The 18,181-nt window shown below is 35.4% G+C and overlaps 3 protein-coding genes across 3 annotated transcripts; 1 reads left to right on the top strand and 2 right to left on the bottom strand.

Moving 5' to 3' along the window:
* Positions 1-17: 17 nt before the first annotated feature.
* ccl44 (chemokine (C-C motif) ligand 44) lies at positions 18-6,025 on the bottom strand. Its single transcript, XM_027170113.2, has 4 exons — positions 5,839-6,025; positions 5,145-5,274; positions 4,735-4,876; positions 18-2,294 (listed from the first exon to the last, which is right to left on the bottom strand). The coding sequence occupies exons 1-4, from the start codon at positions 5,894-5,896 to the stop codon at positions 2,286-2,288; spliced, it is 339 nt and encodes a 112-aa protein (XP_027025914.1). The 5' UTR covers positions 5,897-6,025; the 3' UTR covers positions 18-2,285.
* Positions 6,026-9,851: 3,826 nt separating this feature from the next.
* Positions 9,852-12,661, bottom strand: pole4 (polymerase (DNA-directed), epsilon 4, accessory subunit). The gene is made up of 4 exons (XM_027170112.2): positions 12,282-12,661; positions 10,893-10,977; positions 10,766-10,807; positions 9,852-10,137 (listed from the first exon to the last, which is right to left on the bottom strand). The coding sequence occupies exons 1-4, from the start codon at positions 12,516-12,518 to the stop codon at positions 10,124-10,126; spliced, it is 378 nt and encodes a 125-aa protein (XP_027025913.1). The 5' UTR covers positions 12,519-12,661; the 3' UTR covers positions 9,852-10,123.
* A 355-nt stretch (positions 12,662-13,016) lies between these two features.
* Positions 13,017-18,181, top strand: LOC113657734 (serine/threonine-protein kinase NIM1). The gene is made up of 4 exons (XM_027169739.2): positions 13,017-14,045; positions 15,513-15,806; positions 16,096-16,364; positions 17,131-18,181. The coding sequence occupies exons 1-4, from the start codon at positions 14,024-14,026 to the stop codon at positions 17,869-17,871; spliced, it is 1,326 nt and encodes a 441-aa protein (XP_027025540.1). The 5' UTR covers positions 13,017-14,023; the 3' UTR covers positions 17,872-18,181.

Genomic DNA, 18,181 nt, shown 5'->3' with positions numbered 1-18,181 from the left:
AAAAACATTTAATGTGGCCTCAAGCAATGTGGATAACTGTTTATCATTTGACTAGACCATCACACCTGGTCGTGTTTTTTTCCTCTTATACAGCAACAGCATTTCAGCATGCCTCTCATACAGCATTTGACCTTGACCTCCTTACAGAAAAATTAAGCATATCAGCATTTCAATATTTTGTTTTACAGAACACAATACATTTATATTAGGCTTACATTATATTCAGCACCTGCTATATAATCCCCCTTGTGTCCGCCAAATGCCCTAAATTTAAATGTCAATGCTAATGTGTTAGAATGATTGTGTATTAATATTACCATGGGATTACTTTTACACCTGACAATACTGAGTTTTGCTGTTATCTTTAAGTGTAAAGAAATATGTAGTTGGGAATGGGAAAACCCGTAGAATTTAGTCAAACCCGTGAGTCATGGCGAACAGCAAAGAAAAGGCTTCTCAGACTTTTTCTTTACACTTTTCTTTTTATTGTTGTCTTTCTAAAATAAGAATGACTGTTTTTTAGACAGATACATTGCTATAAAGCATAAAAAACAACAGACAGAAAGCCGTGTGTATTGCCTTTAAGTGCTGTGCTCTGTATTATACAATGGTGTATTACTGTTTTACAAAATTTACTTTCCAATCTTGAGCATGTCACAATTGCACTATTGAAATTGCAACAACTTCATTCAAGTTTCATTTTAGCTGTGCATCGAGTGTATCAGTTTATGTAACGTTCCCTTGATCTTCATTTTGATTACAAACACCCTTGATTCTGTTGTCTTTGCATCATGCCTAGATGCATCACAAAATGCACAGTGTTCCCCTAGATTTGACTTCCTTAAGCATTCAAACTGTAAATTTGTCACATTTCTGGTTTGGTTGGTTTGCTTTGACTATCTTACTACAAGATAAAAGTATATCTAAATACTTTTAATAAAATGTTTGAAAATACATTATCTAATATTTAAAGACAAACTTTTGACATCTCTTGTTCAGAACCTTTTGAGAAACTGATTCACGATTCAGTCTGTGTCTGGTTTGTTGACAGTACTGTCTAAAGGGGAATATCTTGATTTAAAATATAGGGAAAATATAAAAATGACTCATTTTTAAAAGCACACAATATTGTGCTTTTCTTTTTCAAACAGCTTATCATTTCAAAATTTCAGGAAGGTTTTTTTGCTGCCTTGTATATGTAACTGGCATGCTGATGGTTAATAGATATTCTGTTTTAACAAAAGTTAAAAATAAAACAAATGAACTGAATGAACAACTGAACATTTATGGGTTTTTTTGTCAAAAATACAGCATATATGTGGCAACATGTAGCAGTGCAGCATTAATGACTGAGATGATAGTCATGATAATTAGTGTAATTGTGTGAGTTTGTACCTCTGTTTTTTAATGCACTGGGTCCACATTAGTACAGATAATTACAAGGAGTACCCAAAGTCATCCACTAGACAATATCAGGTGTAAATTGTGAAAAACTGGTTCTCATTTGACAACTTGAATAGTTGTCAGCAGGATTTTAACCAGTTGTTGAAACCAGAATTCTGACCATATGCCAGATTAGTTCTTATTTTGCATAACGTATTTAAGTCTTAGTCATGAGGTTGTGTCGGTGTCAATCTAGTTTTGTTAATGCTCCCAGAAACATCACAGTTCTGCACCTTTATGTATTTTATGTTCATAACAAATCAGACCCATCCATGGCCACTGTTTCAGCAAATCCTGACTAATGCTACACTTTTAGTAAAAGTATTCCTTAGAGGTCTTTTTTAATCCTTCCAAAGTAAAACTATTATAGTGGCAACTCTTGTTTTAAAAAATGTGTTACAAACGTGTGTGCTCTTAATTTGTCCTTTTGAAAAGACAAAGAACTCCATCTTTCTATTTTCAAAATAAAAACAAAATGTACACAGCATTTTCCAATATTTCTGTATATATAAAAATTGATTGCATTACCATACATAATAGAATATGTATTCGCACTATTTTTGAGCCAGGAACAGTCAAGTCACTTTAACTCTATATAACAGCTTGTATAGCTTATAAGATACACATATAATGTATATAGAGAATGAACAAGCTTGAAGTACAGAGTTAAAAATAATGCTTTGGCATATATAGATTAACAGTCATTTTCAAGAGATCTAAAATATTACATGTCTCAGAGGGACAGCGTACTGCATGTTCTGTATTGAAAATCAGTGATCTACATACGTTCAAGAAGACAGTGACAGATGAAAAGGCTAACGTGGTCAGATTCTCCCCATAAATTACTGGATCTGATGAAGACAAAAAAAACAGTAATAATAATCATCAGTAAGATAGATTTATTATACAGTCATTTCAGTCACTGTATACCTCTTTGAAGAAAAGAGAAAAAAGAAAAGAAAAAAAAACACTAGTGGATTCACTACCACTGTTTTCCTTTCTTTCCACGTGGTCAAAAACAACATGGTTCGTCAAGTTCCTACGACTGAACTATGATTCATACTAGCCCTTTGCTAGTATGAATCCAACTAAAATAACTGATTAACTGGTAACAGTGTTACCTTTTATACATTTGTAGCAGACTATAGATTGGTTTGAGCCTAGAATATCATAGTGGCTCAGTCACTTTCTGTTTTTACTTATTCAGAATTGTGGTGAAACTCAAGCCTATCCTGGGAATACACCTTGTATGGGATGCTAGTCTGTCTTATTTATACAGTACACTCATTTTATCTTAAGGGCAGTTTACCTTGCCAATCCACCTAATGGAAGAGAATACAAAGGAGACCAATGCTGACATGAGAGAACCTGAACAGTAAATGAAAGCAAACCTGAGATCAGGATTGAACGGGATACTTTATATTGTTGTGGCTAAATTCTGTCAAACAGGCATGAATATCCATCTACACCTACATAAACATACATAAATTTTTACCAAAACAAAATGAAAATGTTTTTTGTTTTGTCTGTTTTCTACCCTTGTTTTGACTGTGTTTCTGCAAAAATACCTGGGTTAAGGAGCCAGTAACAAACACAGTGTGTGTCTGCCTGAAGTCAGCTACAGTAACACCTGCTGAGCCAAGTGTGCTTTTCTCACAGAACAAATGTCCTACTCTCATACATACATATTCGTTGCAAAACAGACCTACATCTGATCAATATACAGAATTAAAATGTTGAAATTAAATGACCTATTACAGACATTAAACACAAGAAATATAGTGAACAAAGCAGAAATGAATGAATCATCAGTGATTTCCTCATCCATGATACTATAATACCATGTCAAAGACAAGGATAAAGCTGTGCGTAACTGTGAGAGACTGAGATTGGCATGGATGATATTAATAATCATAGTAAGAACTTATTTAATATAAAAAGAGTTGGGCATATACTGTATGTAGAGGTATATGTATGGACAGGATGTCTTTCAGTAGAATTAGATTGAAATCGTTAAATGCAGTGATCCACGTAAATGCTCAGTGGATAAGAAATTAAACTTGTGAATTAAAACCCCAATACTGCCAAGCTTGCCATTGTTGAGCACTTAATCAAGGCCCTTAACCTTCAACTACTCAATTGTATACATTTTGTTTGAGATAAAACATATTTTCTTTCACAATTTCAATGTGAATGGTTTTCCCAGACAGCCTGAGCTTAGTTGGTATCATTGGTAGCTTTTCCATAGAGACAGGTGGGCCAAAGCCCTATCTCACACACTTTTGATTTCCGTTGAAATAGTAATTATTTCTTTTGAGTGACTGACTACTGAACTTTAAAAAAGTTGACAAATATAAGGCAATTCTAGATGAGATGAAATTGTGGGACTTTGTGGGATTTATCTCCACAGGCTTATTTTCACCTAGTGGTCAAAAATAGAAACTGTATGAAAGCACTACTAAAGGCCCATTGGAGCTAGAAACATACTGCCCCATGCTCTGTGAACATTTTCATTTTTATACCAAATTGGGCTACTTTACACATTCCAAAGGTCAAAGGCCCTGTTTAATAGCAAATAACCTGTATTAAAACAATCATTGTACACAAAGAAAGTCCAAGTGCATATAGGTATATAAATATATTTATTCATTAGAACTATGTTTGGCGCATAGTGACCTTGAAGAAAAACGTCTCTTCCTTTGAGGTTTCAGTAATAGTTTTAATAATAGCTTTTTTTAAAGATGTATTTGAGTAAGAAAATTTTGGTGAAACTCGGCAAACCTGGTATTATCTCTTTTGTATTTGCTTCACCCGTTACATGAAATACACCTGTTATAAAGAACACTGAAACTGCTCAAAGACTGTACACTGTCAACACTCTACTTACTCTAAAAATTATGCTAGCTTGTAGCCTATATCAAAATGTAAGTGGAATAGCCTCTCAAGTCAGTTTGGTTTGAGGTTACGTCATGAAAATATTGTCCTTTCATCTCTACAAAATGTAATTTTATTGCACTTAGTAGCACTGGATATGAAGTCTGGGGTTATATCCTAGGGGTTACTGCAAAGGAACAAAATAGCTACAAGTTTATTACAGCTAAATTGGAGGTACACCTGACAGCTGATTGGAGACTAAGATGAACTGGTTAAATGAGTGAAATCTCCAGCTTGGTTGGAATGAAAGTCTGCTGACACACCAACCCTTATTTAATAAGATGTAAGATCTCGACACTATATGATCATAAAAATAAACTTTAAAAAAAACATGCTACAATAATACAAAAGACTGACCTTTGACATGACAGGCAAACGTCTTTGCGGCAGAACCTGCATGGACTTGTGGGCTTTGGCTCTCTGCCTCAGTTTCTTCAGTAATCTCCTCACTTTCCTGTCCCTGGGGTCTGCACACTTCACCACCTTCTTAGTGTACAATCTGTCAGTAACAAACAAGTCAGACAAAGTTCGTTCCTTCTTAGATTTCTTTTTATCTAAAATGGAGGTTTAAATCAGCACAAGAAAAATTGGCCCATTAAAAACAACCATTTTGCTATTTTTCATCCAGTCTCGAGTGCATTCTTGACTGACAATACCATATTTCATGATAAAACATATCCTGCAAAGATTGTATGATTTAAAAAAAAAAAAAAAAAAGCTATAGTTTTCCAGGTATGTAATGGTTTCAAGATGCCTGAAATACTTGCATGATGGCTCTTATGCTGCAGTCTGGCCCCTCTGTCTGCACCTCAAACTTAAGAACATCTTTGGTCCGCACATTCTGCTGCGAGTACTGCATACAACACTGAACATCCCTCTGCATCTGAACACCCTTTCCTGCCAGAGATACCATTTAATGACAATTTACAAAAAGGCAACAAACTTTCAGACAAAATCTTGCAAACTTTGCCATTCTTGATCTACGTACATGCCAATCACTAGAGATACTTCCAATATGGAAAAAATAAAAAACCTCAACAATAGTTAGAATGCACATTAAAATATGTAGTACATGGGTGGTGTTGTACATCCACATGTTTTGTTATTGCTCAAGCATGACACAATATGGCTGACACAAATGACCTTCACATATTCACATTTATGTATCCTTCATTATAGATGAGGATTATGCCACACTTACACATATTGTAATGATCGGAAATGCAGAGCAAACAAAAACAAGCTAATGTGCTAGATTTTCCTGTGGCTGGCATAGTAACACAGAGCAGCCTCGTTCTTACCAGCACACATGGCTGATTACCATCAAAAGATTATTACAGCAAACAGATAATTCCTTCTATACCTTCCACCATGATCTGTTCCTTCTGCCAATTTTTGATATGCCACTAATGCAAAACTCCTGAGCATCTCAAAGCAGCAGTGCTGTTTCTTTCCTCTTACCTTCCAAATAGCCGAAAAAAACAGTTGCAGAGAGCATGAAGAGGGTCTGCAGCAACATGGTCAATCTTCCGTATAAAACAAACGACTGTGTTCTGTTATCTGCTATCTTCTGGAAGGATTTTTTTTATATCTCTCCACTCACTGACTCCCTCCCTTTGCCTGCTGTCGTTTTCTCACATGCTAACACACCCACCTCCTCCTCACTGTTCTTGCTTGTGTGTGATCCTCGCTCTGTGTCTCCTCTCTCCTCTCTTCCAAGTGCTTCACACCAAGATGATGAGGATTCACAGCAGGATATGAGGTGGAAGTATGACTTATTTTTTTGTAAAAACAAAAAAAAAACAAAAAAAAAAAACATATGTATAAATATAAACATGTACACTATATGCCATTTATATAAATATATTTGGCGAATAACGTACATGTATGATTTGGTACTAGTTTGGCTTATGACATGTTGCATAGGCCATTTTTCAAGGTTTACCACTAATGATGTAGAAACTGTTTTCATGTTCAAAAGAAAACTGAAATATGATATGATTACATAATGAATGAGAGTCTCAATGAGGGTAAATTTGAGTTTGGCCATGTGAGAGGTTTCAAATGACTAAACACTACATCATATACTGCACATGCACACAATATGTACTTTCTTTATGTAAAAGTTTCAACATCTGTAATGATGCAGTACACAAAAACACACCAAGAGCGCTATAAACTATTAATTATAACAGTCGTTCAATGGCTATCTAAAGAAGTTCCACTTGACATTAGTTATGGATGGACCCGATGGGATTCATCACAGAAAATCGGGATAGAGGGATTTATAGTATGAAAAAAAAGAAAAATCCTCTCAACATAAGCATCAATATTTATTCAGTATTCATTGTTTATGATTTATTTTAGCTACATCTGTGGATGGCAGATGTTTTCAGCAGTTCACATTGTGTGTAAATTACTAAAAAAATGGATTCATAAGGTAAACGTGAACAATGCAAATAATAATGCAAAATTAAGTAATGTAATGTGAACATGTAAATCATTTACCTTGTCATCTTTGATTCAACAGCTTTGCAAGCCTAGCAACTGAAAAAGAATGAAGTGCACTTGAAGATCCTCAGTTTACTATGTACATCACAGAATACATTATACTTTTACAGCATTCTGTAAAAATAAATAAACAAAGCCAACATTTTCTGTGCACTATCTTGCCTGTTATAACAACACTAGCATGTCTGTTAGCACATGTATGTGTAAGATGTAGCATGTCTGTTAGCACATGTATGTGTCTTTCATTGACCTGTGACAGAATGAGCAGCATATAAAAAGATAGTTTACTGGCTTTACGCGTTTCAGGGAAAGCATGTATCAGCCTTCACCCTCCCAGGTCAGTAGATGACTGGTGTTGTATGACTGATAGATGGAAGTTGGCAGGCAACCAAACATTCCAACTACTTTAGTAAACTAAGATGGCACTCATACTGGCAGATTAGACAGTTCCCATAAAAATTGTGAAAGCGGTCATGTGGACCAGAAAGCACACTAAAACTGAGACCTGTAGGAGGTGATTAGAGTTTCTGTGGAAACTGTCCTGTGGTTCCCTTGAATTTGAATAAACTCACACTCTGGTTTGCACTTGTTCAGGAAGTAAAGTAACCTGCACATGTGATATAGCTGATAAGGCAATCATTTGTTTCCACAACATATGCATACTATGAGTGTCAAAGTAATGAAATTACTAAACAATTAAAAAAATATGGTGAGTTGCAATGGTTGTGTGGACACATGGCCAGTGTAATAACCTAATAAGAACAGTACCTACAGAACTTTATCAAGAGTGTATGCCCAAGATTTCAAATTCTATAAAATTATATCGATCAAGCATATTTTACACTTAAAAGAACAAAAAGAAAAGAAAAAAGTTGTAAAAATCCACAGAACCATCAAGGGACACTAGAATGTACTGTAATTTGTATTAATTACACATTAATCGCAAAAAAATAATAAACAATAACTTGCAAAAAACATTTTACACCCTATTCCATTTTAATCAGTGTTTTCTGTGTTATTTCTTTTATTGTTCATATTTTGCTTCAAATTTTTCAATATGATGATATATGAAATGATACCTGCTTGATTTCTATTAAAATCACAATCTTCTGAGTTGGCCAAATGTTCCTTTTCATAAATAAATGCAAAGGTGTTAACAGCATGGCAAAAAAGACTGGATGTAAAACCCAGAAAATAATAAACACATGACAAAATAGTTTTTTAACACTAACAGAATTAAATTAGGTTTATGTTGCCATTTAAACAAAGTCAGTTGATTCATATGAGGATGATAAGAGGAACACATATCTGAGGCCATGAGTAAAAAGTCTATATGTACAGGAGAGGATACCAAGAATTCAGGCTGGAATCATTCGGCTGTAAAAACATTCCTTTTCATTTAAGCCGGTGTCCAAGACAGAAAGGTATGCACATTTTCTGCATACCTTTTTGGTCATTTTGGGACACATTGAACATTGTGCAGCCATAAATATACCAAACAATGCTGAAAGAAAGCCTCACTGATTCACTGGTATGAAGTTATAAAAATCACAATCATGCGGAAAGACAGGCAGATCCGGAAGGATTTACAAAAACTGACAAGAAAAACTGTGAGCAAAGACATACAATCCCAGCGGAGTGCAGTCCAACCTGCTTAGCAAAACGAGCCCTGTTATAGTAACGGATATCCTATTGGTAAAATGTTATCGCTGTTAACTGTAATATTGTCTACGCTGGCTGAACATACAATCACTGTCCACTTTGTTTATTATTACAAGACCCTGACATTCATGCCAAAATATCCTCCAGATACAAGCCAAGGGCTTCAGTTAACATAAAACATTATAATAATGTAAAAATGTGTGCTCTTACATGGGACCCATATCCCATGTCAGAGCGGACGGTATGTTTAAGGAAAATTTCTAACACAGCAGAATTGACAGCGACACCCAACAATACACTGTTAAGCCAGAATATACAAGAACTGTGCTAGTGAGAAAAGCTACAGAAGGTTAACAGTGTGCAACTGTAGGTCTTCCCAAAGTATACTAAACTTCTCAACAAATACCTTATCTTCTTTTGCTCGTAGTTTCATGGTCACAGGTTAATGACTTCTAACTCAGTTGAGCTCCTTTTTTTGGGTTAACCAGATATGGAACTCACATGGGGCCAGTTTTCTTTAGAATCCTATTTTTCAAATCCAAGTGTTTTTAAATCTCTTTTATATTCCTCCAGATTAAAGTGCTGTATGCACACTTAAAGATTTTGACCCCTTATATGCACCTCAATTCAGAATTAAAAAAAATAAAATGTCAACATCTGACTCTCTCAGGCTGATTTCATATTTTCTAAACTATTCCCAATAAATAATGTGCAAACATTTCAGGTCTGTGTTTGCATTAGTTTCTGAGATATACCCTTTACAAGGTTGGTGTGGCCCTGTGAAAACAAGTGCTTAATTAAAAGCATAAAGTTTTAAGGGCTTGTTGACTAGTATAAGAAGACTATTCTTTAATAGACAGTCCACTGTTTTGTACTTGCTGATTTATGCCAGTTTATTAAATGTTGAATGCCAATAAGCAATTTAGAATACAAATCTAGTTTGATTTTTTTTTTAAATCAAAAAAAAAAAAAAAAAAAAAAAAAAAATTACTATACTGGTATAATTTTCAAGCTGAAATTGTGACTGGGGTCAGAGTGACGTGTCTAGAAAGGGATTACCAAAAGTGGAATAATTAGTACATTGCATGCTGGGTATTGTAGTTTTGCTCATCTTAATGTAAGCTTTTTAAAAATATAACGAGGTTAGAAACTAATTCTGTATTTTTTTTTCTTAATTTCTATTTAATTTGTTTAAAGCAATTAACCAAGCAACTGTGCACATCTGGGAACATCTGGGAATCACACAGGATGAGCTGGAATCTGCTATAGCAAACTAATAATAATAATAATAATAATAATAATAATAATAATAATAAGTCTTTATTGCAACTTTAAAATATTTTGCAAGAGCATAGTAGTATTCACAAATAGAATTGTCACTTCACAGACAATGACAAATTCTGCAATGAGATTTGTCAATATATACTAAGCTGTACATCTTCATACTAAAAAATGACCATAAACAACGCCAGTTGTCCCAAAAAAAAAAAAAAGTAGAGTTCCCCTGCTCAGAGCTGTACAAAAATAAACAAAATGTCAATCTTTTTCCTTATTACAGCAAGGCAAATTCAAGTTAGTCCAAGGTACCTGAAAATAAAGGAGACAAAATATAAAAAACATGTCAATTAACAATGACTAACAGAAAATTATAGAAAATTACTCGTATTACAGATATTAAAATTATAGAAACATCCCTTCTTCAGATAGCACAAAAACATCACAACTAAACTCTAATAGGTCACTGAATTTAAAAATTAACGTTTGTGTTCTTCAGTGGCCTTCAGAGTTGTTAGATTGGAACACTTAGCAGTACAATGCACATGCATTCACACTGCAGTGAAAGAACAAATTCCCTTCTCCTACCATCAGCCACTTGGCATATCATTAAAAAACAAGTACCAAGTAAAGTGCAGTTTTGGTCTAGATTGTTGGCCCACTGAAATAAAAGTTAAAGCAGACTATTTATGAATATAATACGCATTCCTATAGCAGCGCTGTTCAACGGAATGCTGAGTTTTAATATTTAAAAATAATGCACTACCTTTTTTTTTATACAATCTGAAACATTCAACATCCGTAAACAAGTTATTTCAAGAAAATATGAAAATGTGCTAATTTGACTGTTCTATAAATGAAAGGTTGTCTTTTTTTAAAGTAATGTCCAGTTAAAATAACCAAGAAGTGATTTCAGACTAGCTAGAAATTGCTTACTTACCCTCTAGAAATGCAAACTCGTCTGCTGCCTCAATAGCATTGTCTGTTGAAAAGGGACACACACATTACTAATACAAGAGCAAAGTGAGATAAAAAGTCACTAAACATAAAACTCTCATAAAACGTACCTAGATCTTTCCTCTGTAGAGTTTTCCTTTTTCCTTGCTGTGCATAAACAAGCGCATCCTTGGATATCATTTCCACGAACAGCTCCTTAAAGGTTACAGAAATTGCCATATGTTTCAAACAGAACCGGCTGGCCTATACAAAGCTCATAATTATATAATAATGTTAGGAACCAGACCACACATTGACCTAGCCATAGAAAAATAACCAAGATTCTATCTGAAGCTCCACAACACAGAGAGCACTAGTGTGTAAAGCTTATGTTCACCACTGGCATGTAAAGCTTATGTTCTGAACAACCAATCATTAATCACCATTCTTTCACACAACCAATCACCAGTCTTTCTGACACCCAAATAATAATCATTATTCTGCCCAATAATCATTCACTAAAAATTTTTGACCATCCAAACTTTTAGGCTTATTAAATAGATAGATAGATAGATAGATAGATAGATAGATAGATAGATAGATAGATAGATAGTGTGTGTATGTATATGTATGTATGTAATAAATAATGTGCAAACATTTCAGGTCTGTGTTTGCATTAGTTTCTGAGATATACTCTTTACAAGTTGGTGTGGCCCTGTGAAAATAAGTGCTTACTTAAATGCATAAAGATTTAAGGGCTTGTTGACTAGTATAAGAAGACTATTCTTTAACAGACAGTCCACTGTTTGTATTTTTTTGTATCTTGTTGATTTATGGCAGTATATTATATACACACACAGATATACACACACATACATACACACATATATATTCCTATCACTGCTAGATTTTTGTTTGATTTTACAGAAATTTGAATATAGATTTTTACTCTATTTCAGAAATATGAACAGTTTGTGGTGAATGAACAAACAATACATATATTGCTCTGCTAAATGTCGTATAAAATATCTGTTATATTCTCTCTCTACATTATCTTCTCTATCTAACCCGTTTTTCGATTTGCACACAAGAATGACAATCTCATGAATATGCAAATTAGGTGTCATGGCGACACCGGAAAACGTCCATAACCTTTAACAGCGTGCATTAGCTACTTTCTCCTGGGGAAAAAACTAGACCACCCCGACCGAGCATATTATCATAATAACATTAGCTCAAACACTGCTGAACTGTTAAGCTAGCTAATATTTTCACAGACTCGTAGCAAAGACGTTATGTCCAGTTACTCTGACTTCAAACTAACACATCATGCTAGCGATAGCAACAGACAGACTGTGTTAACTGGGTGCTGCTGATAGCAGGCTAAACTTAGCCTGATACTTCTTACATTAATTATTATCGTAATTAAAAACCTCTGGCTACTGTTACGTTGACGCCTAGGTTATTATTGGATTATATTAACTAGACAAATTGTAATGCATGTAGGTCAAGACACTCACCGTGGCTTTAGCTATGATGAACACAGACTCCTGGCTCGCCAGACTTACGTCAGGGTCAGCCTTCATAAGGGCTTTAATCCGGGACAGGGGTAATTTAGCCAGGCGGTGTTGAGGGCCCACGACAGGCCCGGGGTGCTGCTGGTGCTCCTCATCTGGTTCTGTTCCCCGCACTTCCTCTTCACTCCGCTCAGGCTCAGGCTCCGAGGCACATACACTCACCGCTACTCCCGTGGCCATAGTCACCCCGGTGCTGAGTTCTTACTCCAAGGATTTGCTCCACCGCAGTAAACATCCGATTTTCAAAGTGTACCGAAAGCGCGCTATTTTTCTCCCACCAAATCACACTAGTAAGGGCGAAGGGGCGGGACGCTGGAGTCACGTCACCTCATTACACAAAGGTTAGAGGTTATCCCACTAAGAACAGATTTTATATATATATTTCAGGTGTCAATTTAAGACTTTTTGTGTGTGGCAACAGGCTAAGAAGGTCAGTTCAGACTTCTCTATAACAGATTCCAGCTCATTCTGTGCGATTCCCAGATGTTCCCAGATGTGCACAGTTGCTTGGTTAATTGCTTTAAACACTCACTCTCACTCTCACTCATTTTCTACCGCTTATCCTAACTACCTCGGGTCACGGGGAGCCTGTGCCTATCTCAGGCGTCATCGGGCATCAAGGCAGGATACACCCTGGACGGAGTGCCAACCCATCGCAGGGCACATACACACTCTCATTCACTCACACTGCTTTAAACAAATGAAATAGAAATTAAGAGAAAAAAAAAGAAAAAAACAAGAATGAGTTTCTAAACTCGTTATATTTTTAAAAAGCTTACATTAAGATTTTTTACTCGTTTAAAACAGGTTCAGAATAGCTGGGTGACACTTGCTGTGTTGTGGAGACATGTCTAATATTTGATGGATAAATGACACAGAGAAGTTGCAATAAGCAATTCAGAGAGTGATTTATTTGTGCTTTGGCTTGTCTGTCTGTGTCACAGACATGGAAGAATTTATATGGAATTATCGTTCTATCCAGCACATGATCTAATTCGTTTTTGCAATTGACACAAATGGGGTCAAGGTCACAACAAGGTCAAAATGTCTGCAATTGTTTTTCTTAATAATAACTTCTGTCCTGTTTGTCGTACCAGTTTATATGTTCAGGTTTATATTCAGGAAACCAAAAGCCCATTTTCTAGCTAACAAGTCATGTTTCTGTTGTCCATAAATCCAGGATTCTCACTGATATCTAATGAAAGATCTAATATTTGAAGGATTTATATGGAATTATTATTATTCTAACCTGCAAAACAACTGGTTCAAGGTCATAGTAAAGGAGTAGTTTCCCTCCTGTTTGAGATACATTTTAAGGGTATTATAGGCATACAAATGTCATTGTTAGGTTAATAGTATCCTTCTGGTATATTTTACCAGGGTATTATATGCATACAAATAGTACCCAGAAGGACTAGACAGAGGCCACCCATTAATTCATTTACATTGTATATATTGTAATATATTATATAATATAATATTATATATGTATTACTTAATAATATGTAAGTGAGTTACTGGAGCAGCACGTGGATAAAGCATGTCTGCAGTGTTTTCACAGGCAGCAACAGCTCAGATATTAATACGTCCTTCTAATTGGATTGCCCCTTAATGATCTGTAGAGGTTTAGAGAGCCAGAGCGTTGTTTTACTCAATATAGACAATTCTCTGCTACAGACAGGAAGATGAAGGACCCTCAGCTACCAGGTCAGTGTCAAATACTTTCATAATTTATAGGTCAGTGAATAATAAAATACTCAATGTGGGTGTCTGTTTGTTGTTTATCCTCTAACTATATGTTTTTACCTGTATTCTCATATTATAATAGAAATATATATTTGCTCTGAAATTATGATATTTTGCTTCTATTCTTTTTATATTGATCACAATTAGGGGCTCTGTTTATTTGCTTTCTAAATCTAAATGTAATTTTGAAATCACAAAGGAAACAAAAGACATTAGCTACAGAAATAGTGTAACACACATGATGCCTAACATATGTATATGCACTATTCAGCAGTTCCCAAAATCTCAGCTCAAATTTTATAAAAAAATGTGTTTAGAATATTTTTGTGTTCAAATTTTTGTGTCCTTGTTTTATAACATTTTGTTCCATTAACTTTGTTCATATAATTTAGCATAATGCATAAAGGTCACCAAATTAAAATAAAGATAACAGATTCTCGGAAATCTTTTTTTTTTTTTTTAGAAATAAAGCTGGTCCTAAGAGTGTGATGCTAAAACTGGCCTCTAATCTTAGATGGATACAACATCTTTTCCCTGTCAATTGTACTGCGTTGATCTGTCCGTGCTTGCAAAAGGGATTAAAGTTAAAGGGATGTTGGCAAGGGAACATTGTGCATTCTAAAACATTGTGGAATATAATAAAATAAAAAAAGCTAAATACTACTTTAACAATGGGGATAAAATAAAGATCTTCATGTTAATTTTTATCTGGATTAAAGATTGCTCTCTCTTAGTAGAAAAAGCATTTATATAATTAATTATCTATGTAAAAATGTTCCATCATTCCTCGGGCAATGACAGGGGCTGATTACAATTTGCTTACTGTTTTGTCCTGACCTTGCTGTATATCTGTCTGGGAGATTTAATATGTGGTGTCTGCTACATCGACATGCTCACGGTCATCCATTTTGATCCATAGTGACCCAGACTGTCACCAGGAGATCAGTCACATAAAGTATTCAGCATTCATCCTGTGCTAAGGTGTCCTTTGAAGGTTTTTCAAATAGCCAAAATACCAGACAGATTTTTGAACACAATTTTGAATTGTGAATAGTGATTATCATTACATTACATTACATTACATTACATTGTCATAATGTGAACATTTGCTAACTGGTATAAAAGTTTTTGTCTTTTATTGCCAAAAGTTTTAAAATGTTGCAGCTATAGCTCAAAGATGCTGAGCATTGACTTGGACTGTTGTAACCTCAAAAATTAGACTCCTAACAGCTGGATTTTAATTGTATACTAAGACCCAAAGCTTCCTTTGTGATAATCAATAAAAAATATGTTTGTAGGTTTAACTGCATACAATTTATTCTAAATAGGTTAAGATGTACATTATTTAACTATTCTTGGATTTTTGAATGAAAATGTAATGTAACTACTTCTCCTGAATTTTTTCCTGTTGGTTTGATCTATACCTAGGTTATATATGTCAGAAGGCATGTCCGAAGCGATATGAGGAAAAAAAAAACAAAACCCAAACTCTGATCAAACCCACCAGACCTCCACTTCTGGGATCCAGAGCACCAGCAATAACAGCAGAGCAACAAATGAACCAAACAGCGTTTGAGAGGGTTGTGTATGACATGTCCCACAATGAATCCATCATCAGTGACATAATTCTGGGTAAAAGGATAGCCTTCTATGAACTCAGAGGGGAAATCGGCACTGGCAATTTCTCACAAGTCAGGCTTGGTGTTCATGCCTTAACTAAAGGTGAACTATTAATCACACACTCCTTCTTTAGAGCAATGCTTCTCAGTGTTTGTAAAGAAATTTAGTACTTTTCAATTTCCCAGAGTTAGCTGTGTTTAATTTTTTTAAGCTGTTTAAGGCTTGAGTTACATTCTGTAGATGCCACTTATTTTTGAATATACTGCATTTGCATGACTCCCAATAACCAGCATGTGTACAATACACTTACATTTTACACTTACATTTATTACTATAAGGTTCTCTTGTAGTCTTTGTTAATGTGTCCTCTGCTCTTTCTCTCTCTGTCCAGAGCGTGTTGCAGTCAAGATCCTTAATAAAAGGCGCTTGGATAAGAAGACACAAACGTTATTTGCTTCTGAAATATCTTGTTTGCAAAGACTGTCCCATCCAAACATTGTGCGTCTTTATGAGGTAGTTGAAACAAGTAAGCACCTGTACTTGGTTATGGAGTATGGAAGCGGAGGAGACCTCTTTTCACGCATCAGCACAAGGGGACGCCTGTCCGACTTGGAAAGCAAGCTCATCTTTGCGCAAATCATTTCAGCTGTTAAATACATGGTGAGAAATATGTGGTTCTTATATCAAATCTAAGCTGAGAATTTGAATTAGTTCATGTTGAAAGTAGACCTTAATAATCCTTTCCTTAAAAGTTGCATACTATACACCGATCAGATGTCTTCCCTTTAACCATATAATATTAACTATGTATTAGAATTATGTATGAAATTTATTATGAATATAATTGAAAGAGCATGTGGCACTTCACTTAACGTCTGTCCTCATAGAGCTAGGTACATAAGCCCTTTATGACAACTGATGTTAGCTGAGATAAACATTTGTTAAAGAACAGGTGTGGGCTGTCAAAGTCTGCTTAATCCTCTGTCAGATTAACAGAAGAGCTTATTATAGTAACTCTTTTATTTACATAAGGTGGTGTGATGGCACTTTTACGTTGACTTTCTTTGAAAGTCATGACAAATGATTTGTAGCTTATTGTTACAAAATGATGATGTGATGTTCAGATATCTGTTTTTTTAAAATAAAACATACAACAAATACATGCTACTGTTATGACAGAGTTGCAATATTTATGCTTTATGAGATCATATTGAATTTGTCCAAGCAATTCAATTTGTTTTTACTTGACACGATTGCTGCATCAATTTGACATTGAGCTTCTTTATGCGGGTTTAAATCAATTGTTATGATTTATATATTTATGTATTCTGAACATCATCCTTACCAGATATATTATAGGCCATATAGTAGGCACCTTGATCAAATAATCTCATAGGAACTCATTCTGCCTTTTCTATCATTACAGCATGAAAGCAATATAGTTCATCGTGACCTAAAGGCTGAAAATATTTTCTACACGACCAGCTACTGCATCAAGATAGGTGATTTTGGTTTCAGCACTGTGAGTGGTCCAAATGACGTCCTGACCACATTTTGTGGCTCTCCTCCTTACGTGGCACCAGAGCTGTTTAAGGAGAAAGGCTATGTAGGCCGTTATGTAGACATCTGGGCACTGGGTGTTTTGCTGTACTTCATGGTGACTGCTACCATGCCGTTCAATGCTGAAAACCTGGGCCGTCTAAAACGCTGTATCTTGCAGGGCATCTACAGCATCCCTCAGTACGTGTCTGTGCCTTGCCAGCAGACCATTCAAGGCATGCTAAGGCCTGTTCCTCCAGACCGCAGCAGCATTTCCCAGATCATGACCTGTCCCTGGATGAGTGGCATTGACTACCCCAAGCCTTTTCCCTGCCTAAGCCTGACACCCAGTCACCTGATGGATTCCTCCCAGGGCCTGTGTATAGAAGAGGAGGAGATCAAGATTGCACTGAATGACTTGGGAATTAGCAGCATGCACCTTCAGAATAACACCTCTGAAGACTTGTGCAATCCCATTACAGGAACATATCGTATTTTGCTGCATGGCATTCAAAAAAGGAGGATGGTTGAGTCTGTGGGATATACAGCACTGCACCCTGAAGATTTATGTGACAGGAAGCAATGGAACAGCAAATTTGAGAAATCCACTGTCTGTACTGTGCTGTAAGGAATCGTTGCTCCAAATAAAAGGTACTTCTCTTGCCCACAGGAAGCATCTGGGAATTGTATTGAACTCCAAATGTATATTTTGCTATTTGAAGGTGCTAAAATACAGCTAAATCCCATTAAATGTATTCATGTGTAAAGAAAGTAATTAATATATTTTGTGTCTTGCTAGGTCAATATGGACTAGAGGAAGTGCTTTTTTAGACATATGCTTCATTAAGAATTTACTGAATGCATGTTTTTGATATTGTGCATAGAAAACATCACTTATATGGACTGCTTTTTACATGGAAGGTTATGTAAACAAACAC

Source organism: Tachysurus fulvidraco, chromosome 2 (genome assembly GCF_022655615.1).
Source record: "Tachysurus fulvidraco isolate hzauxx_2018 chromosome 2, HZAU_PFXX_2.0, whole genome shotgun sequence".
Taxonomy (NCBI): Eukaryota; Metazoa; Chordata; class Actinopteri; order Siluriformes; family Bagridae; genus Tachysurus; species Tachysurus fulvidraco.
This window is presented reverse-complemented; position numbering and strand designations above follow the sequence as displayed.

What these genes read in the sequence shown, in the direction of transcription:
- pole4 (XM_027170112.2), bottom strand. Translation starts at nt 12,518, where the DNA reads ATGGCCACGGGAGTAGCGGTGAGTGTATGTGCCTCGGAGCCTGAGCCT. An exon ending in TCATCATAGCTAAAGCCACG is followed by an intron (nt 10,978 to 12,281) that starts GTGAGTGTCTTG and finishes GTAACCTTTAAG; the next exon opens with GAGCTGTTCGTGGAAATGAT. An exon ending in TCTACAGAGGAAAGATCTAG is followed by an intron (nt 10,808 to 10,892) that starts GTACGTTTTATG and finishes CCTTTTCAACAG; the next exon opens with ACAATGCTATTGAGGCAGCA.
- ccl44 (XM_027170113.2), bottom strand. Translation starts at nt 5,896, where the DNA reads ATGTTGCTGCAGACCCTCTTCATGCTCTCTGCAACTGTTTTTTTCGGC. An exon ending in TTTTTTCGGCTATTTGGAAG is followed by an intron (nt 5,275 to 5,838) that starts GTAAGAGGAAAG and finishes TATCTCTGGCAG; the next exon opens with GAAAGGGTGTTCAGATGCAG. An exon ending in TGCAGCATAAGAGCCATCAT is followed by an intron (nt 4,877 to 5,144) that starts GCAAGTATTTCA and finishes TGTTACTGACAG; the next exon opens with ATTGTACACTAAGAAGGTGG.
- LOC113657734 (XM_027169739.2), top strand. Translation starts at nt 14,024, where the DNA reads ATGAAGGACCCTCAGCTACCAG. An exon ending in GAAGGACCCTCAGCTACCAG is followed by an intron (nt 14,046 to 15,512) that starts GTCAGTGTCAAA and finishes ATCTATACCTAG; the next exon opens with GTTATATATGTCAGAAGGCA. An exon ending in TTTCAGCTGTTAAATACATG is followed by an intron (nt 16,365 to 17,130) that starts GTGAGAAATATG and finishes CTATCATTACAG; the next exon opens with CATGAAAGCAATATAGTTCA.